Source organism: Dioscorea cayenensis, unplaced genomic scaffold, assembly GCF_009730915.1.
Source record: "Dioscorea cayenensis subsp. rotundata cultivar TDr96_F1 unplaced genomic scaffold, TDr96_F1_v2_PseudoChromosome.rev07_lg8_w22 25.fasta BLBR01001285.1, whole genome shotgun sequence".
NCBI lineage: Eukaryota > Viridiplantae > Streptophyta > Magnoliopsida > Dioscoreales > Dioscoreaceae > Dioscorea > Dioscorea cayenensis.
The window spans coordinates 35,794-56,544 of record NW_024087676.1 but is presented as its reverse complement, the minus strand read 5'-3'; the positions used below and the strand labels follow the sequence as shown (position 1 = coordinate 56,544).

The 20,751-nt window shown below is 38.1% G+C and overlaps 7 protein-coding genes across 8 annotated transcripts; 2 read left to right on the top strand and 5 right to left on the bottom strand.

Annotated features, from left to right (window-relative positions):
* Positions 1 to 1,772: 1,772 nt before the first annotated feature.
* Positions 1,773 to 2,528, bottom strand: LOC120256099 (nuclear transport factor 2B-like). Its single transcript, XM_039263869.1, has 2 exons — positions 2,125 to 2,528; positions 1,773 to 2,038 (listed from the first exon to the last, which is right to left on the bottom strand). The coding sequence occupies exons 1-2, from the start codon at positions 2,437 to 2,439 to the stop codon at positions 1,964 to 1,966; spliced, it is 390 nt and encodes a 129-aa protein (XP_039119803.1). The 5' UTR covers positions 2,440 to 2,528; the 3' UTR covers positions 1,773 to 1,963.
* A 1,028-nt stretch (positions 2,529 to 3,556) lies between these two features.
* LOC120256097 (probable dolichyl-diphosphooligosaccharide--protein glycosyltransferase subunit 3B) lies at positions 3,557 to 5,913 on the top strand. Its single transcript, XM_039263866.1, is given in 3 exon segments — positions 3,557 to 3,773; positions 3,776 to 4,630; positions 5,755 to 5,913. Coding segments are annotated over 2 exon segments (1,002 nt in total). The 5' UTR covers positions 3,557 to 3,607; the 3' UTR covers positions 4,612 to 4,630; positions 5,755 to 5,913.
* A 943-nt stretch (positions 5,914 to 6,856) lies between these two features.
* Positions 6,857 to 8,724, top strand: LOC120256098 (syntaxin-132-like). Its single transcript, XM_039263868.1, has 12 exons — positions 6,857 to 6,887; positions 7,006 to 7,119; positions 7,181 to 7,237; positions 7,309 to 7,357; positions 7,444 to 7,532; positions 7,613 to 7,686; positions 7,765 to 7,807; positions 7,888 to 7,948; positions 8,025 to 8,050; positions 8,130 to 8,207; positions 8,307 to 8,453; positions 8,544 to 8,724. Exons 1-12 carry the CDS (start codon positions 6,870 to 6,872, stop codon positions 8,706 to 8,708), a joined length of 921 nt encoding a protein of 306 aa, XP_039119802.1. The 5' UTR covers positions 6,857 to 6,869; the 3' UTR covers positions 8,709 to 8,724.
* Positions 8,725 to 8,920: 196 nt separating this feature from the next.
* Positions 8,921 to 10,447, bottom strand: LOC120256106 (pentatricopeptide repeat-containing protein At4g21170). Its single transcript, XM_039263878.1, has one exon. The coding sequence runs from the start codon at positions 10,445 to 10,447 to the stop codon at positions 8,921 to 8,923; it is 1,527 nt and encodes a 508-aa protein (XP_039119812.1).
* Positions 10,448 to 10,653: 206 nt separating this feature from the next.
* On the bottom strand, positions 10,654 to 11,918 carry LOC120256096 (thiamine thiazole synthase 2, chloroplastic-like). The gene is given in 3 exon segments (XM_039263865.1): positions 10,654 to 10,894; positions 10,985 to 11,200; positions 11,202 to 11,918. Coding segments are annotated over 3 exon segments (1,053 nt in total). The 5' UTR covers positions 11,877 to 11,918; the 3' UTR covers positions 10,654 to 10,732.
* Positions 11,919 to 13,376: 1,458 nt separating this feature from the next.
* LOC120256105 lies at positions 13,377 to 14,123 on the bottom strand. Its single transcript, XM_039263877.1, has one exon. It carries the CDS (start codon positions 14,121 to 14,123, stop codon positions 13,377 to 13,379), a length of 747 nt encoding a protein of 248 aa, XP_039119811.1.
* A 928-nt stretch (positions 14,124 to 15,051) lies between these two features.
* LOC120256101 (gibberellin 2-beta-dioxygenase 8) lies at positions 15,052 to 17,984 on the bottom strand. 2 transcript variants are annotated; one of them, XM_039263871.1, is made up of 5 exons: positions 17,879 to 17,984; positions 16,629 to 16,941; positions 15,995 to 16,440; positions 15,560 to 15,884; positions 15,052 to 15,473 (listed from the first exon to the last, which is right to left on the bottom strand). In XM_039263871.1, the coding sequence occupies exons 2-5, from the start codon at positions 16,680 to 16,682 to the stop codon at positions 15,234 to 15,236; spliced, it is 1,065 nt and encodes a 354-aa protein (XP_039119805.1). In that variant the 5' UTR covers positions 16,683 to 16,941; positions 17,879 to 17,984; the 3' UTR covers positions 15,052 to 15,233. The 2 variants fall into 2 exon arrangements, with proteins under 2 accessions (XP_039119805.1, XP_039119806.1); XM_039263872.1 differs by having other exon boundaries at positions 15,560 to 15,881.
* Between the last annotated feature and the right edge of the window lie 2,767 nt (positions 17,985 to 20,751).

Sequence of the window (20,751 nt, the reverse complement as noted above, 5' to 3'; positions counted from 1 at the left end):
CTTTGGGAATTTAGGATCTTTTTAAAGGGGTGGTCTTGGATCTCAGTTTGGACTCAGGCTAATACCAGGTAAGTAATCCACTGATAATTTTGTATTTTCAGTATTTATGGAATTATTTTATCGGTAAAATAATTGTCTATTACTTTGTTATGGCTTTTTATTTCAGATAATTGTATTGTGTGAATATTGAAAATTATTTATTACCGAATAAGTGTTTTCAGATATTTTGGTTAAGTATTTTCTTTTATTTAAGTATTATTTTAATAAATATGCTAGCATTGTGATTTCATTTAGATGATTATATTAAATGTTTTAAACTATGAATTTTATATGTATCCAGACGTTGGTACGATTTGCTATCATTTGGGTTTGATTAAATTATTGCCATTATTTATTTATTTGCATACTTTTTTTACTTTAGTTTGGGAGAAATTAGTATTTTGAATAATTTTAAATATTTTGTTTGTTTAATTTTTACATATTTAATTTCAGTTTCTTTTCTCCCAAAAAGTGAGATCTTGACATTTTTTTAATATTTTTTCAGTAGACTTTGGGAATCGGAGGAATTTGGTAATTTCTGAATTTTGTACCTTGCAAATATTTTTGTATCTGAATATTTTGGTCTCCAAATGAACAATATGCAACCCTGTCAGTTCTAGGTTAGTCATTGACTTTGTCGACAAGAAATTCTAAAAAAATAAAACTATAATTCCACACCATGTCCGTTCGGTGAAATAATTAACGACCATCTGACATCATATACGTTCTGTGATATAATAAACAACCATCTGATATTTCAGTCTCAGGTCATCGAAGATAAATAATGACTTTTATTATTCCTGTTCGGGATCACCGAGGGTAAACAAATGAACTCTAACATCTATAGTGAATTTGGAGACATACACTAAAATCTGTTACATTCTGCTTTGAGCTTTAATTTGATTTTGATTTTCTTCAATTACATTATTTATGTGTTATCAATTTCCGTGTATATTTCAAATTTGAACTTTTTGTTTTCAGTTTTCTTTTGGATTAGTTACTAGGGCTAGTGAATACATGGATTTGTTTAAAACACTTTTAAGATTAAGAGTGTGATAGACCAATATAGACTTTGAAAGGCTGCCAGTAGGTGTTGTCTTGTACTGTTTGAGTTCTTGTCATTGTATGTTCTTGTATACCTATATTTTGTACCTTCTTGTATTCCTATACTATACACTCTATAGAGTCTGTAACCCTGTGACTCAGTTAGTTTGTTATAATTTATCTGCTCTGAATCAGATTTTGAGGCATGTATATGGGGTTCATGCTCTGTGGTTCTGTGGCAGTTTGTTTGCGTGCTAGGTGGGGTTCATGCTCTATGGGTCTATAGCCGTGTGTCCGTGCACCGAGCCAGATTTGGGGTGTGACAAAAGACCATATAATCAATCAAGGTTTTCTTCAAAAGATCATTTTAACATTGGAGATCAAAATGTTGCAACTACTCTTATTATCACCGGTTATATGTGACTTGCTTTTTTAAAATATTTATGTTGGTATAGGTTTGTTTGTTTGTTTTTTCTCTCAATTATTTTATTATACAGTATATTTGAGAGAGCCTTAAAATTTTTCTTTCTATAGGTTTTTCTGTAAATTAATCTTTGTTATTATGGTTGGTTATTATAACTTTGTTTTCCTTGATTATTTGATTGATTGGAATTACTTTATTTTTGTTTACTGTCAATGTATGAGGCTCATTCCCATTATATTTAGCATTTGAAAAGAAAACTATTTACTTTTAGCTAGAACAACTCCATATAAATATTCTTTATTGCAACAGAAGTTAAGCATCACAAGAATCAAGCATCTCTGCAACAACACAAAAGAAACCAATAACCAAACATCCATATTCATCACCACACACAGATATATATATATATATATATATATCGATCTTCATTTCTCTAAATTCCATCAAGTCTTTAAATCAACCATAATTCAGCCGAAATATATCATTTTGCACAAAAAAACTCCCTTGTTGTGTGGGCACCAACTGAAACATCTGCAACAAAAAACCACAAATTTTCTTCATCTCTGATATATATTGTCAATCAACACACATATATATATATATAGATAAATAAGTACCTGACTGAACTTAAGCTGATGCTCCTCACAAGGCAACTGAAGGTTACCACTCACAAAGACAAGGATAGCTCCGGCAACCGGCGAAGGCTGGCAATCAATGGTTGAGACATAGTGTCGGCAGTGGTCGAAGGGTAGCTGCATGAGCTTCCGGCCAATCTCCTCAGCGCCATGCACGGTCTGGCCTTCAAAGGATAGAATGGACGTAGGGTTGTATAAGGATGGAAGAGCTAGACGAGCAGTGTCAAAGAGGTTGTAGTAATGTTCAACAAAGGCCTTGGCCACCATCTCCAGTTGCTCCTCATTTTGTCTTTCCATCTCTTTCTTTGCAGCTTCTGCTGTTTGTTTTGGAGAACTAAAAGGTTGTAAATATATAGTTCCGGATTCCTTTATGTAAACAATAACTTTATTGATTTCATGAATGTGTATTTATGCATACATGTATAATTGATTTCATATTAGATATATACTTTGGATGAATTGCATGAAGAGATGGACCAAAAGAAATGTGCTTCTTCTGCTCCATTTCTACGCAAAGAATCCATATCGATCCATATCGGAGAAGCAGAAAGTTTTGGTCGGTGAGTGCTTTCCATTAAAGAGAAATTCTTTCACTGCTGGCAAATGACAATTTTTGGTCTTGTAAGTTTGATCTTTTAATCTTGTTTTTATGTATGTTTTTATATAAGTTTTATTTTTATTTATAAAGTGGATAAACCACAAATGCATTAAATAATTTTGAATGAATGAACGTGATTTATCTACTTTTTCAAAAAAAAAATGCATTAAATAAAGAGAGCAAAGCTGACAGAACAAACGGATCATCCACTGGGAGTGGAAACAAAAAAATACATGCGCATGAGACAAAAATGCACAACAAGCACAGAAACACACCCAAAGACACAGAAGGGAGGAGGGAGAGATTCCTCCAAGACTCAGGACCACGGTGGAAAACTAGCCAGAAAGCTCCTCGTGCCTATCGGGCTCCAACACCTCGCGAGGGGGGGCATGGGAACTGGATGCAACGCCGGACCGCAGCAATAGACTCTTCAAGGCTGTGCAATTCCTTTAGCAGGAATGTTTTTATTTCTTCGCATGCTCTGTTATATATATATAAGTTGTTTTTAGTTATCTCTCCCACAGTTTTTTAATAGATATATATATATATATATATATGGTTTATTTATTTTGTAAAAAAAAAATCCATATTTAAAGTTAGATTTTTTTAAATTAATTTTTAAAAAAACTAAATAAATAAATAAAATAAAAGCACTCCTTGTTGACGCTGATGACTTGGATACCCAAAAGGACCAAAACTCAACAATAACCAATAGTTGATTGCCACGTTGGACATATGATGTGTTCAAGTATCACGTGCTATTCACGTGAGTTCAAGTCCTCGCCAAGCGAGAACCAGATCCAGTCCTCGCTTCTCTCTTCTCGTTCTCGATCAAACAAAGGAAAAAAAGAGGGAAAAATTGAAAACATGATTCTCAAAACCCTAATCCTCGCCCTTCTACTTCTCCTTCCGATCTCCTCCACGTCCTCCGATTCGGACCTCGTCGCCGAGCTTGTGGCCCTGCGCGCTCGCTCCCCTTCCGGCGTGATCCACCTCGATGACCGCGCGATCAGCCGGTTCCTCACCTCAGCTCCCACCCCCGCCCCTTCTCCCTCCTTGTCTTCTTCGATGCTTCCCAGCTTCGAGACAAGCCCGAACTCCATCTGCCCCAGCTTCGCTCCGAGTTCGGCCTCCTCTCTTCCTCCTTCTCCCTCCACAATCCCACCTCTACCTCCCTTTTCTTTTGCGACATCGAGTTCCAGGAATCCCAGTCCTCCTTCCAACTCTTCGCCGTCTCCTCTCTGCCCCACATCCGCCTCGTCTCCCCTCACCACTCCTCCCCCAAAGAATCCGACGCCATGGATCCCTCTGACTTCTCCCGTCTCGCCGAATCCATGGCTGAATTCGTCGAGGCCCGTACCGGCCTCGAGGTCGGCCCCATCAAACGCCCACCTCCTTTGTCTACCAAGCAAATCCTGCTATTGATCGCCGCCCTTCTGGCTTCTGCCCCGTTCGTGATCAAAAGAGTCCTCGCCGGCGACACGATACTGCACGATCGCAAGTTATGGATGAGCCTCGCGGTCTTCGTCTACTTCTTCAGTGTTTCCGGCACAATGCACAACATCATCAGGAAGATGCCGATGTTCATTTCGGATCGGAATGATCCTGGAAAACCCGTTTTTTTCTATCAAGGTTCCGGAATGCAGCTGGGAGCGGAGGGTTTTGCCATCGGATTTCTCTATACGGCTGTCGGAGTGGCATTGGCGGCTACCACACATGGTTTGGTGAGGCTGAAGAATGTTAAGGCGCAGAGAGGATATATGTTGGTGGCTATGATTGTTGCCTATTGGGCTGTGAGCAAGGTGATCTATTTGGATAACTGGAAGACTGGATACAGCATCCATGCTTACTGGCCGACGAGTTGGCGCTGATTGAAGCTTTGATTCCAAGGTGTGCTTGATCTTTTCCTCCTCAGTTCCTTTTTGGCAATACCACTGTTTCATAAAAATTCTTGCTTTTCTCGGAATGAATTCTTGTCTATGCTGTTGTATTTTAGTATCTCTTTACAGTTTCCCCTGATTATTCAAGAGTCTCCAATTCAAGCACCTTTTTGGTTTTGTGCTGCCCTTAACCTCTAAACTCTAGGAAGTGGCCATTTCATTCCCAAGTTGCGTTAGTGACTGCATTGTACTCTTGAAAGAATTTCTGTGATACCCCAACCGCAATTCTGATTATGTTTAGGATTGTGTGTAGGGAATGCTCTAAAAGTCACCCACACCATGGAAAAACATTCTATGCTTATGTGTATAACACAAATTTGAACATATGATTTGCTGTTTATAAGACAGAACCGGGAGACCCACTCAAAATGGACAATTCCTCACATAACCAAGTCGGCTGATTTTCTATTCTTTGGCGAATGCTTATATGTATTTTGTGGATCTAAACATGTGTGGTGTTTTATAAAAGACAAAACCGCAAGTAGCTTGGGAAACAGGAAGGATTGGAATAATGCAATGAGAGTCTAAGGATAAACTTTGTTGACATTGTTGTGTGTGGGCTAGTGTGCTGTTATATATGATGTGGGGCATCTTATGTTTTCTAGGCTGTGACGGGTTTTGCATTTGGAATAGGGTATTATGTATTTTGCTTATGTGTATTTGCAAGATATACACATGAACATGTACATCTACTCATCCTCTTTGGCATGAGGTTATTCGGCTCATGAAGTTTAAAAAAAACATATCTTCAATTTAGAATTTGAGAATTCAAATCTAGACTATTGTTTTTTGTGGTCACTGTTGCCAAGTATCCCCCCCTTCAAATGTTCAATCCTTCAATGCCTTGCGAGGTGGATTCATTAACTTCCAAGGATTTGGGAGTGACACACATTTAGATGATTGTTGATGAGATGCCACTGAAATACTTAATCTGTCATCATATTTGGTCTGACATAAACAGTCCATATATGTGCACTGTGCTTCACTTGTTTTTCTGATGAATTCTTTTATATTTTTCAGTAATTCCTAAAGTGCTTTTTTTTAAAATTATTTTTGCTGTTGTGCTTTTTTCAGGAAGATGCAGTTGCAAGAAGAATTATTATTTCAGCACATTCAAGAGGGGACTTTAAAATATGTAATGGAACCTGATTTTGAAATAGTTTGTGAGGGAAACATGTCTCATCTATGATGAGTTTCTTATGAATTAGTAAAACTCAGTTACATTTTTTTTTAGTCTTCCTTTTCCAGTTTTTGATTTTTCTGTTGAGATTGTGATGCAAATCATTGTAGGAAAAAAAATCATAAATCAGTGTTGTTGTCTTGGTGTTATTATAACTGTTTTTTTAATCAGATTGGCTGATGCGAAATTCACTCATACATATTTACCCATACTTGTTTAACATCCATGTATTTTGCTGGGATTTATGGTCAAAATCTAGGTCTTCTATTTTGATTGATCTATCTTCCCATCACAAGATCCAGCTACAAGCTTGCCACCATGTTAGTAATCTCAGTGCTCAGAGCTTTTTAACAATAGTTTATCTGATTTAAAGATATTTAAATGGAATGGCGCACTAATCACAATTGGGCTATTTGCACAGGTGAAAATCCACTCTTGGTTACTAAATGGCTTCAAGATATTTAAAACTATATACATATATATATATATACATATATATATATATATATATATATAGATTTTTTTGTTTAAGCCAATTATTTTCTTGTGTTCGTAGTTCTGGTTGGATGAAGAATTTATATTGTTGTCAAAAAGAAAAATGCATCACCATTTTATTGTCACTCAATCCAAACACACACTCTTGATGAAGATTAAAGTTTTTCTTTGAAGTTCCCAGGTATTCTAGCTCATTTATCTTGAAACTCAGATGCTGGCACCAGCAATCATGGGAACAGTGTCTGGGTTACAAGAAGACGTATCTCACTAACCACTGAATAAACTTTACTATTGAGAACAGAGACGATATTAATTCCTTGCTAAAAATCAGATGCATTACATATATAAAATGAGGCGTAGCAATATTAAATGCCAGGTCTCTGTGTCCTTATCGATAATACTCAACTTATTACATTTTTTGCCGGCCTTCCAACTCTCTCTCTCTCTTCTTATGCATTACTCTCTAACATCTCATTGCACATTAATCTAATTGTGATTTGGAATACAATCAAACATGAATGACCTACTCAAGGTAATGAGCTCTTTCATTTTCTATAAGCATGTTTGGTTTTATAAATTTTAATAGTTTATCACTAATTAAAAACATTATCAATGTTTTATCCATTAATGGTGCATTGTCTGTAATGCAGGATTCTTTTGTGATGAGCATAGATGAGACTTCTATAGAAAGAAACATTGTTGAATTAGGAACTCAGAGTCCAATACTCAAGCCTGATTATGGAATGGAGAATTTCTTTAAGCAGGTACATCATTGGTTTGATGTGGTTATGTGTTGAAAAATTATTAATTTCTTCAATCTTTCAGGTAAAAGAAGTCGAAAATTTGATGCAAAAGCTATCCAAGCAACTGCAGAGACTTCAGGTATGTAATCACAGTTATGTAGTGATATAGTTTTAAGATATATGAACTTAATATTGACTGTCAATCATCAGGAAGCCAATGAGGAGTCTAAGACTGTCACTCAAGCTTCAACAATGAAAGGTTTATATATAACTTATTTTTTATCTCTAACAAGATGAAGTATTAAAGCTTAATATCTACTAAAAGTGATGATCATTTATTCACAGCAATCAAGCAAAGAATGGAGAAAGATGTGGATAACGGATTGAAAGTTGCGCGTTGTATCAAAGCAAAGCTTGAAGATATCGACAAAGATGTAAATTTTATAGCTCGAAGTGTAAACTGTATTAACAGAACATTTCAAAGTTCGGATAACTTGTTGTTTTCTGTCCTTAGAATTTAATAAACCGGCAAAAGATTGGATGTGAGAAAGGTTCAGGTGTGGATAGGTGCCGGATGGCCACAACTGCGTGAGTTCATATACAATTCAGGCATATAATGAAGTCCAATTAGCTTCAATTATTAATTCGATATGTTTTCTTGTGTAGTTTCTTGAAGAAGAGATTGAAAGACAGGATGAATGATTTTCAGGTGGTGGATAAGTTGTGTTAGTTTATATCTTCAGATACGAATCTTCATGAATTCTGAAAGTCTTTTTCTTTACATGTCAGAATCTCCGTGAAAATATTCAGAATGAATACAGAAATGTGATTGAGAGAAGAGTATTTACAGGTGCATGACTCCGTCTTCTGCTAGTTATTCTCGAATTTTATCTCATGAATTTGTATTCTATGTTTCCACTGAGCAGTCACTGGACAACAGCCAAGTGAAGAGGTGAGTTCTTTTCCTTTTTTTTTTTTCCGATATTCCACACATATTTCGACTTTATTATAGTTTGCAATCTACGACACAGATGATTGATAATCTAATAGCGAACGGCAACAGTGAGAAAATTTTCCAAAAGGCTATTCAGGAAATGGGAAGAGGCCAGGTTTGTTCTTCGGCATCCTGTTCTAGCCTCAAATTTTTGTACATATGCATTCAAGTATGATAGAATTAATTCAGCTACTTAGGAGATATTGATATTCAGGTGATGGATACACTGAAAGAGATTCAAGAAAGGCATGATGCTGTCAGGGATATTGAGAAAAAGCTTCTTGATCTGCATCAGGTTTTTATGGATATGGCAGTGCTTGTCGAGACACAAGGAGAGATGTTAGATAATATTGAAATTCAGGTTGATGCAATTGTGAAGATTGCAAATCTCATTTTTGCTTTAAATTTCAGCTTTTCGCTCATTGATAACTTTTTCCTTTTTTAATTTCAGGTGATAAATGCCAAGAACCACATTCTGTCAGGAAATGAAGCACTTCACACAGCAAAAAAGCTGCAGAAATCTTCAAGGAAATGCTTGGTGATTTCTGTCCTGATACTTACCATAATTGCAATCATCATCGGACTCTCAGTTCTCAAACCTTGGACGCGAAACTAATATTAATTTTCTTTCTCCAAATATCAGTTTATTTGTTCACTAATTATTTCAGTTTATTCAATATATCTTCAGCAAATTGTATCAATGAAATGCTTGACGAATGCCAAATTTATTTAATTACCATTCATTGAGTAACATGGAATTCCTTCAATCAGAGATATGTAGGAACCGGCAGAGCTTCATTTTCATATAAGCAATTTGTAGACATTCTTTCATGCAAATTCAGATATCAGATGCTTGTAAATAGAATCGTCAGGTTTAAGTCCAACCTTGACCATTTCATCATGAAGTTCCATGGCCTTCCGCATTTCTTTTTCTTGACAAAATGCACTTATCATGATAATATAATTGCTGCTGCTCAGCACATTCCTTTCTCGCATATAATCAAATACTCGGATTGCTGCCTCAATCCTCCTCTGCACTAAAACTACTCTCAGAAGTGAATTATAGGCAGTAGCATCAAGACATCCACCAAGTTTCATTAGTTTATCATGCAACAGCATCGCCGAATCAACAAGGCCTTCACAGCAGTAATGCTCGAGCAAAGAATTAGAACAATGAGCATTAAGCAAAATACTCTTTTCCATCGCAGCATTCCAAAGATCACCAGCTTCAATCCACGAGCCTTCTCTACAAAGTTCAGCTACATAATCGGAAAAATAGCAAGTTTTGGGTGCAAAACCTTTAGCAAGAACATCTTTCAGCACAGAATTCGCTTTCTTGGAAGGCTCTCCTTTGCAAATACTATTCACAAACACATCCAAACAACCATTGTCCATTCCCACACCCTTCTGAGACATAACATCAAATAACTTCAGTGCATGTTCAACTCTTCCAGTTCTAGACAGGGCCTTCAACAAGCACACAAAAGAAACATTGTCTAACTCACGTTCCCATTTTCGAGCTTTCTCGAAGAACATCTCTGCAGCAAAAGTCTTATCTGATTCACAGAGCTTTCTAATAATCCAATTGTAATCAAAACAAGGTGCCATTGGCAACAAGCCTTTCACAATCATCACTTTCAGCACAAAACCAACAACTCCAGCATCACCAAACTCACAGCCTCCATCCAGAACAGCACCATAAGTGGAGAACCTCAAGGCCAAGCCTTTATTAGTCATTACTCTCAGTAGATGAATCACCGCTCTGAAATCTCCTTTCTTTGAATAACAACCTACAACCAAATCATAGGCAGAAGCATCACAGCAACTCAAACTCAATACTTTCACAGAATTCTCAAGCTTCCCTTCTATGCAGAAAAGCTTAGCAAGCAAGGACCATGTCCGGGAATCCGGGACCATTCCAATCCGCAGAGCTAAAGCATGAAAGTTCCAAGCTTTTTGTGTGTGAGAAGATGACAACACTGATTCCAGGAAGGCATTGCAGCAGCGGGTGGAGGGAACGCACTGGCAAACCATGATAAACCTGAAAGAATCCAAAGCCTCAGGAATCATCCGCATTGAAGAGTAAGACTCAAGGACGGAGTTGAGAACCAATGATTGAGATTGCTTGCAGAGAGATGAACGAAGGATTGAATTGAGAACTGAAGAAGAAGAGTAGGACAGAAGGAGAGGTTCAAGAAGGTGCTTGGCAGGGGTGGAGAAGTTAGAAAGGAAAAAGGACATGGGCAAGCTTGGTGTAAGACTGGAGAAGAGGTTGGAGATGGAGAGTAGATTGAGCCCATTGGAGAAAGCGAAGAGAGAGCAGTGGTTGTGATCGAGTTTTGAGGAGAACACCATGGATATGATAAGGAGTAAGACCAGAGATAAGAGAAGAGTTAGACAGCAAGATTGGAATCCATTGTTTACGCTGGAGAATTATATTGGATATCAAAGTCGTGATTTTTTTATCTTTGAGATTGTTCCTCCATTTCAGAGAAGTTGCAGAGAGTTTGGGCATTGTTCACAAATGATCACAATCGTAGTCCAAATGATATCAACATATAAAAAAACGTCAAAGACATATAAAAACACAACTTTATTAAATCTCAACATTTTTCCAAGACTCTTAGCAACTAATCCATTCTAACCCTCGGCAACCTCAGCGTCATCCGCCGCCAATATGAGCTCCGGGTGCACAGGCTCGGCCGGCAACGTTCCATCGATAGCATTCGGCCTCCCCAGCGCCTTCAAAGCCAATTGTGCCGCCTTCTTCCCCGATATCATCATCGCTCCAAACGTCGGACCCTGTCACCACAAACACCACACCATTGAATCCTCAAATCAATCAAAAAGAGAATTTTTTTTAAAAAAAAGTTATCTTTTTGTTTTGTTTACCATTCTTGGAGCACCATCGATCTCAGCAACCTCCATCCCAGTGACAATCATACCAGGAACGATCTCTCTGGTGAGCCTAACAATGGCGTCCTCGGCCGTGTTCATGTCAAGAGCCTTCATCCCAGGGACAGAATCAATCATTCCGATGCTCTTCAGTCTTTTGACACCAGTCGCACCGAATGGTCCGTCATGCCCGCAAGAGCTCACCACAACCTTTGGCTTCCATGACGTTAGGATCCATGCAAGATTGCATGTCATGGTTCATAGACACTAGTGCCCAGTTCGTCACCACGCCAGCAACTCTCCCTTCTTTGACGATCAAATCCTCCGCTGCAACGGCGTTGAAAAGCTTAACATTGGGACGGGCGAGGATCTGGCTAAGGATCGTAGAGGTGAAGAGAGCGGCGTGCTTGATGACGACGTAGTTCTCCTGTTCGTCATACGGGATTTGAAGCTCATCGAGGAAGAGGTGGGCGGGCTTGCGGACGATCATGGCGGAGAAGAGCTGACCGCCAAGCCAGGCACCACCGCCGGGAGAGACAGATTGTTCTACAATAGCGACCCGGACGGAGGGGTCCTTGCTGAGCTCGTAAGCGCAGGAGAGGCCAGCGGAGCCGGCCCCGACGATGACCACGTCGGTGTCGGCGTGGCTGATCATGTCGGTCATGTACCGACGAGTCATCTCCCGGGCGACGATGGATTCCTTGATCGGTTCAAAGCGGAAAGAGTTCAAGTCTGATGAAGCAGAGGCAGAGATGGAGAGGTTTGGAGAGTAGGGAGAGTAGGAGAGGGATCTGGGGACGCGACAGAGGAGAGGAATGCCATTGAAGGAGTGGTGAAGGAATCGGGTTTGGGGCTTGGAGGTGAGGGTGGAGGTGGCCATGGCTGCCATTGTTGATGCTTTGAGTTCAGAGGATGAGGATGAGTGACAGATGAGGGGTTTGGGGTGTCTAAGTAGGCGTTAGTGCATGGAAAATATCTACATAAAAAAATCTTATCTTTGTAACACGTGAACGGTGGATATCACTTGAACATCATTATTTATCGGAAAATATTAAATATCTTGGGGTTTACCTTTTTATTTTTGGAGTTATTTGGTGGGATATTTTTCCTTGGAGATCATGATCTTATGTGGTTGGCAGTGTATGCCGAGATTTCTCCCGAAGTTGTTCGATGTGGTACTTGCCAATTGACTGTGTCTGGAGGATCACTTTGCGGGTTGTTAAGTCTTCAAGGAGTAGGCACCAACAAGAGTCCGATTAAGTCGAGACTTCTTTTAATAATTAAGAGTGACTTCTCACGTGTCATTTTTTTTTCTTCAGAATCTAGAGATGTATTTATTTAAACGATAAATGTAATGATGCTAAGTAAAAGAAAATATAATTATTCTGTTTTATCCGAATATTCCATCATATCGGTCCAATAAAGAGGTTACTCATACCATGAGAATTTAAGACCCAATTATTAATATTTAGAAAAACCATACCTCATTGAGAGTGGTTGGAATATTGAATTGGGAACATTGAATAAAACAGAGCAATGCATAAAGATCTTAACAGCGAATGGACAATTCGGAAGCAAATGATCCATTGCTTCTGCCGTTAGGCAAGTGGTTGTGGAGATCTGTTGCATCCTCATTTTACTAGATTATCAATAGTTAGTATCTTGTTACTCAAGGCAAGTCAATTAAAGATTTTTATTTTGAGGGAACAATATCCTTTCTATAAAGATTTGTCAATAAGGGCTCAGCCTAGCCCAATAGATAAAATATGTTCTCTCGTGCAAGTCTGCATCCGGGGTGATCAATGTTAGGGCCTGACCACAAGAAATCTCGACGAATTCTATCAATTTTCTTGATTACCCAACATGGCAGGCGAAAATAGACATCCAATAGATAAGACAGAGTTGACAAGGGTGAGCCTCCAGCCCAATGACAAATATCTCACTTTCTACAAAGAAAGTCTCCTTCTAATTTTGAGAATCAGCCCCTCCCAGTCTTGTTTACGCGTGCCTTCTCCCAAAATTGGGATACAAGATAGTTGACAAGAAGAGAACCCACCGCATAGTTAAGAGTACCCGCCGCAGCATCGTCCGGGGTTTCCCCTAACTTGCAAGAGTATAGACACATTTTTGTATAATTGGCCTCCAATCCGGACATACCTTTGAACACATATAGGATAAGCTTCATTATCCTCAGGTCTTCCAGTCCGCCTGTCATCATCACCAGGAGGTCGTCTGCATAATGCAGATTGCATCTTCTTCCAAAATCACCCAACGGCACACCAACTAGAATTTGGGATTTTAGCGCATGCATGAACATCGAACTTAGGGCATCCATAGCAAGGATAAAGAGTAATGATGAAAGAGGATCCCCTTGTCTCAATCCTCTTTGCTAGCGCACATAACCATGTGGGGAACCATTAATAAGGACAATGGCCTTCGAGGAAACCAGAATACTCCAGATCCATCCACCCCAACGCTCCCAAAAACCTCTAGCCTTGAGCAGATCAAGTAAGAAATCCCAGTCCATCATATCAAACGCTTTAGCAAAATCCACTTTCAATATATGACCATGCATTCTCCACTTATGGATACTGAAAATTAACTCCTCCAGCGAAGCAATGTTGTCCAGGTTATATCTCCCCTTTAAAAAGACAGACTGTTCAACGTCTACCAGCCCGTTAATGACCTTGTCCAGAGGAGTCGCTATCAACTTTGAGATAATTTTCAAAGTGGAATTAATCATGCTGATGGGTCGATAGTCCCCTGGGGCCCCTAGAGTGTCCACCTTTGGGATAAGGGCAATACAAGCCCAGTTTATTCTTTTTAGATTTGCTTTACCAAAGAAGAAGTCATCACAAAGCCTCCAGAGATCTTCCTTAATCGTGTCCCATAAATGTTTGAAAAAACAAAAAAACTGAGGAAAGCCATTAGGGCCCGGTGCTTTATCATGACCCAAATCAAACACCACACTTTTGATTTCCTCCAGCGTAAATGGAATCTCCACCTGAGGCAAATCAACATATGACTTATGTTCAAATAGCTTCCCAAAGTCCACTTTGAATCTAGATGCTCTCTTTTGACCAAATTGATATTGAAAATGCTTAGCGAATAAGGACCCGCATAGCACGTGGGTCATCAATCAATACTCCCTCCTTTCTAACAAATGGAATGAAATTTATGTTTTTTCATCCATTGGGCACCGCGTGAAAAAACTTAGTGTTATCATTCCCTTCTTTTAACCATTGCAGTCGAGACCTTTTCCTCCAATAAATTTCCTATTGCTTTCTTATCATACTCAAACTCACCAACAGAGTTGGCTCTTGTTACGATTCCGCTTTGTTGCAATTCTGACGAAGATAAACATCTGGCTTCCTTTACTTGATCCAAAACTTCCAACTCATCAAGTAAAGCCAACTTTCGCAGTTTAATAGAACCAAAGCAAAACTTAATAAAATAAATATTTAATAAAATAAATATTTGAACATAACAAATTTTAATTAATATATTAATTAAATTAAAGAAGCACTCGTAAGTCTCCCAAATCACAGATTGATGGTTGGAATTGATCTGAAAAAGTATATTTTATTTTTTTTACAAATAAACGGTAACGTCGGCAAGCACCTCTTATTTAAAGAGTAAGTCAGGGACGTACATGTGTGGGGAGCAGAGCTCAATACCGAGCCACGTGTCTCACCTTGTTTGGACATGAAATTCGATCTCGGGTCCTCTCCAAAATAAACACCCTATGTAAAGGACCCGGAACCAATTGACCCAAAAGGCCGGTGGTTATAATTTTAATTTTTCACCTAGAAGTCCTCTGGTTGTTTTTATTTTCTCAATTCTATTTGGTTTATATATATATATATATAGAAGATAAGTCAAGAAATGTGGTTGAAGTGTAAATTGGATGGTGGTGTATAAATTGGTGGCAAAAAATTAGTGGGTGAGTGTAATGAAGTTGTTCACATTGTTAATATATATATATATATATATATATCTCCTGTTGTGATTTATTTACTTTTAATCAAAAAGAAATGTTTGCCAGAAGAATGGGATCCATCCAGTTACTTTTCGAAAGAGAATATTTCCACCCAAGATAGAGTAAAAGTGAGTAGCCACTAATACTAGTGCCAAACAGAGCAAATTAAGTAAAAGTTAAAAAAAGGAAACAGGGACTATTAATAAATTAAAACTAAGACCTTTCAACTAATCCATCTCCAGGACAGTAAAGCCTCAACTACCACTCTCATGCCCCTCCAACAAGAAACCTTGAGAGCCCCACTTTGTAACCAACCATTTTAACATCCTCCTGCACTTGCTGTCTGTACTCTCTAAAGCTAAACCTTCTATAAATGCTTTTCTCTGCTTCACTCTCTATCATGCTATCATAAGATGGACACATAAAGTAAGCCACTGAAAACCTCTCTTCACTTTCATTTGATATCACTCTATGTTCCACACTCTTGTACATTCCATTGCTCCATGCCTGCATTCATGCACAAACTAATCAAATCAAATATAAACAAACAATATCTAAACTAGACTTCACTGCATGTTAATATATATATATACCTGAAACAAGTCACCAATGTTGACAACCAGAGCAGAGGGATTAGGCTTGACAGTGATCCATCTCCCATCCTTCATCAACTGCAAACCACCCACTTCATCCTGGCATAAAATTGTCAAGAAGTCACTGTCTGTGTGCGGGACCAAACCGAACAATCCTCCCGGCACCGGGCACAGTGGATATCGGTTTAGCCGGAGATAACATGTCTCTCTGTTGCAGTTCCTTTCAAAGTATGCACCATCTCCTCCCAGTTCCTCTGCTAACACTCCTCCCAGCAAATGTGCCAAGCTTGACAGTGATACCGCAAGCTCTTCAATTGTTAATCTGCTGCAACCAAACTTCAACAATCATGCATGCTCTTATGTATATATATATATATATATATATAATAATAATCATTACCAACAAGAGCATTATTATAACTTTATATGGGGAACCTGATAATGGTGTTGTGCTTGGAAAGATCAGTAGATTGGCAGAGAGGGATATGATAAGCTTCAGACCAGGAAAGTTGATGGAGAGAAGTCGCTGTGGGGGTACCCCATCTGTAAGCATCAGCTGAGAAGTCCTTACACTTGTTCTCAAATGGCTGCCTGAAAAGTTTAACTTGCTCTGATCTTATCCTGTGAAGAAGTTCACTGGAGATACCATGGTTTACTACCTGAAAGAAACCCCAGTTCTGAGAAGCAGCAGCAATCTCTCTCTTGCAACGTGATGCATTCTCAGTGTAGAGAAGGCTGAGGTCTATGAGTGGGAGCTCACACTCCTCCACAGAAGCTAAGTCATGGTTGCATGAAGGCTGGGCCTTCAGAAGTTGCTTGTATGTGCTCATGAATGGTGGGTTTGGATCCATCTTCTTCAAAGTTTCATGAGCCTGTGCAGTCTGAAATGCAAGATAAATGAGAGCTGGCCTTGCTCAGCTTGGAAGACAACTTCCATATATACTTTTCATAATTGTACTTTATATTTATATTTATTTGGAGAAGCACTGCTCATCTTTTGTCCTATATATATATATATTCATAGCTTTCACTTCTAGGAAAAGATATAAAATAAAAAAAAGGATAGTACCTGATGAGGAAGAGCAGAAGCTTCAAAGATTGTCTGAAAGGAATCCATTGCCATGCAAGAAAACTCTCTCTGATAATCTGTTTTTCTTAAAAGGGTTAAGGAAATGAGGGAGAGGGAGTTGCTTAAGAAAGCCTATGCCTCCAAAGATATCAATTCCTTGTCAAACAAATGCACTTAGATTCCTGAAGGAAGGTTGACACTTGTCAGCCATTTCTCTACTCATCCTCGTGAAGTCCAACATCCTTCATGCCATGCTAGCACTTGGCATTGTTATCCGTGACTGCAAAGTTCAGCTAGTTCCGAAGCATCGTTTCTGTTACAAAACAACAAAGAACAGTAATGTCCCACGCTTGAGTGAGCTAGCTGTTCTAGATAAGCAAAGTATGGTTAGTTAATTTTCTCTTATTTTTTTATAAATATTGAGGACCTATTTCAACCACGCTAGTCTGAAAGATACCATAAGATGATCTATTTTAGCATTTATTGAGCTTTGAGATTTCATGCAACTGCATTCCTTTCTGTTTATTATTCATTCATGAATGTAAAAAGCCCTTGCATTAATCTTATTTCTCTTAAAAATATCTTTTTTTAATAAATATGGAGATTTTTCTTAAAATATCTTGGGTTATCCTAGATATTTTTAGTATGAGAAAATAAAAAACTAAAAAGTGGAAACCCTTGGAAAAATTATTTTTTAGTTAGAAGGAAAAGAAATTAGACGGCCTCATGCGTCCATGTACAAAGCCATGCATGAGCTGGGATATATACACCGGACACTACTTATAAGCTATAAAAAAAAGGGATAAAAATACAAGGGATATATTCAGGCTATATATCTTTACATGGACATGTACAACCTGCTTATTAATCAATCTAATTAGGCAGTTTATGAACAAAGAATTGCAGCAGAACTTTGAACATCATGTGGGAAACCAATATTAAATATCATGTGAGACACCATTAATTCCACGGTCAGCAACATGCTGGGAATCTGGAAACTTTGAACATCCCAAAGCATGTATAAAACTAGTTCTACTGCATCTCGATCTACACATGCATACAGTAAACATATATATATATATATATATATATTAACAAATTAATGTCAGAGCTTGGTTTGCATCTAAACTCCACGTATGAATATAAACATGAGTTTGCTATCAGTTTAAGCTTTTGAGTTCAATCATGATAACAAGTAAAAATGCATGATATATGAAAGAGCTAAAGAAAAGATAACAAGGAAGACTTACATTGAAGAAGGAGAAGAGGAGGAGGATGCACGTTAGCAGTAGCAGACTGGCCATGAAATGCAGATAAGTGATATATAAGGTGGGTGTCCAGGCAATGGCCATTAGTTGATTACTGGTTCTCGGAAGCAACACGTTTTGGACAATGATCATCAAACGTGATTTTTTGAGAAGTGGATGAGATTTACAATAGCTAGATTAGGGACCCAAGCAAGAATGAGAACTGAGAGATATGGGGTGGAAGAATGAGAGCCATTTGAAGGAAGAAGTAGTAAACAATACACTGTATTATAGCTAGCTCATTAAGAAGCCACATGACTGCCTCTCAGGGAACTAACAAACACTGCCATGCTTTGCCGGTACGGATACAAATATAGCCACGTGCTTAGCACCTTGCTCACGTGTTGCAAGTGTGGTTCTGAACCCAGGTCAGCAACTAGCGTTAGGCATATATATATATATATATATATATATATATATATCTTTGTATTGATGCATATATATATATATATATATGTTGGTGTTATATTATGTATATATATCAAGTTTTACAAACATTAAACGAGTAATTAACATGACATGAGCTTAATTGGATTAAGTATAGTTTTAAATGCGGACTTGTTGGTGTGGGCATGACCATGTTGGCACGTAAGAGTTATATATGTGTCGCGTAGAAGTTGCCGACGGTCAACATCGTTGGTCACGCATGGTTGTTTCCTTTTCGTTAGGTCCCATCTAATCGCTTTCGGTAATCATAAATGAGTATCACTTGAGCCAATCGCCATGGTTCCTTCTTAATCTTTTTGATCACAAAGTCAGAGAGAGATTGATAATGTAAACAACCCCAGCCTGAGAGCATTAAAAAGCAACAAAAAATAAATATCAAGCAGGGACTTATTTGTTCAGTGGTTCTTCTCTTCTCTTGTATAGTAGCCACAAGCCTCTCCCCTCAACACACACACAAACACACACATGTAACAAATTACATTATTACATTATTATTAAAAATACAAACTAAAGATTAATTTAAAGGAGGTAAAAATAGAGTATAAAAAAACACACACATTATCACGGATGGTTTGATAACAGGGCCCTAAAAAGTCATGGCCTATAATTTTTCCATGCCTTGCTTTCTCCATCGGCTTTAATCCAAGACATCTTTGACAGCTTCATCACTCTCACTCATCTATTTCGCTAAGTTTTCCTTTATAAAACAATCATACACATACGACACGCATACGAATTATATTATCACATTATATATATATTATTAAAATTATTAACTAAAGATTTAAACCGTGTAAGCTAATTAAGAGTTAAAAAATAAAATTACCATTAATTGATGCCTTGAAGGTAGGGCCCGTACAGGGTTGTGGCCTACACTTTTCCATGCCTTGCTCTCCGCATCAACCGATGCATTCTTGACAGCCTCACCAAACCCTATTCATCTATTTCGCAAATTAAGTCTCCCACACATTCCCAAATAGCATCAATCTAAGACATCCACTCCTGCTAATCTGTTTCAGGAAGACACCCTCATTGAGCTAGTTGGCCTTAAAGCTTCTCTACTATCCAAGCAATTTAGGTGATTCCAAAGTCTAGCTCTTGAGAGAAATGGAACCTTCTTTTTAAGGAGGGAGAAAGAGTTAGAGCTAAGACAAGTTCTAGAACAAGATATTCAAGTATTAGGGAAATTCATCTTGGTAAAAATGACAAGAATTGCAGTTCAGCTGAGAGTGTCATAGGCCTTTTCTACGTCTATTTTCACTAACATCCTAGAAGGGCTCTTAAGCTCTCGTTCAACAGAATGCACAATCTCTTGGAGAGTGATAATATTATCAAAAGGGACAACGATCCACGATAAAGCCAGCTTGTTCTCGACCGATAAGGTGAGGGAGAACATGCTTAAGATGATTAGCTAAAATTTTGGAAATAATTTTAAAACAGACGTTACAGAGATAAATAGGCCGAAAAGTCATAAACCAATCTAGGGTTATCCTTTATTAGGAATAAGGGCTATATAAGTCCTACCGCAAGAAGACATGACAGAATTGGAGAAAAAGTAGTTAACAACAGAAAACAGGTGATCACCAATCTTAGCCCAAAAAAAGGGAACAAATTCTGCTTTAAAACCATCTGGCCCAGGGCTTTTACCTGAAGGAATGTTGAGGACAGTAAGGTAAACCTTCTAGTGAGAAACCTCATGGGTAAGAAAATCACAATCAGAGTAAGACAATTTAGGAAGATCATTCGGTAAGGCACCAAGGATGCTAAGAAAATTACTATCAATTAGAGCCTTCCAAAGATTAGAATAGAAGTTTAAAAAAACTTGCTCAATGCCAGAACAATCACAAAAAGAATTCCCAATTAAATCAGTCACTTGAGAATTAAAATTGTGGTGATTTTGGATATGAGCATAATTGTGGAAGAAACTTTTATTCGGATTACTATTGCAAACCCAAAGCAAGCGAGCACGATGTGCTTATTTTATGGAGTTTTGCAGCTGTAGTGTAGCAAACTTGGTATAAAGCTCCATAAGATGGGTATAGAACCAATGGTGGTAGGATCAACAAATTCTAAAGAGGAAATAGTAGATTCAATAAGAATAAGATCCAAATCAATCAAATTTAAACTAGAAGACCGTTAGGAAATCAAATTAGAACGAGTATGAGAAATTAGATGCAGAAAAGCATGCATGGGGTTGCCATGAGGAGTAAAATTCCAAGCATTTCTAATAGCGGTATGACAACCAATATAATCCAATAAAAAATTATCAAAATGAAAAACAAAGCGATTACAGACAAAATGCTGGCAAACAACAAGGAGAAGCCGGGCATGATCAGAGGAAATCCTCGGCAAGTGTTTACGTGAATACG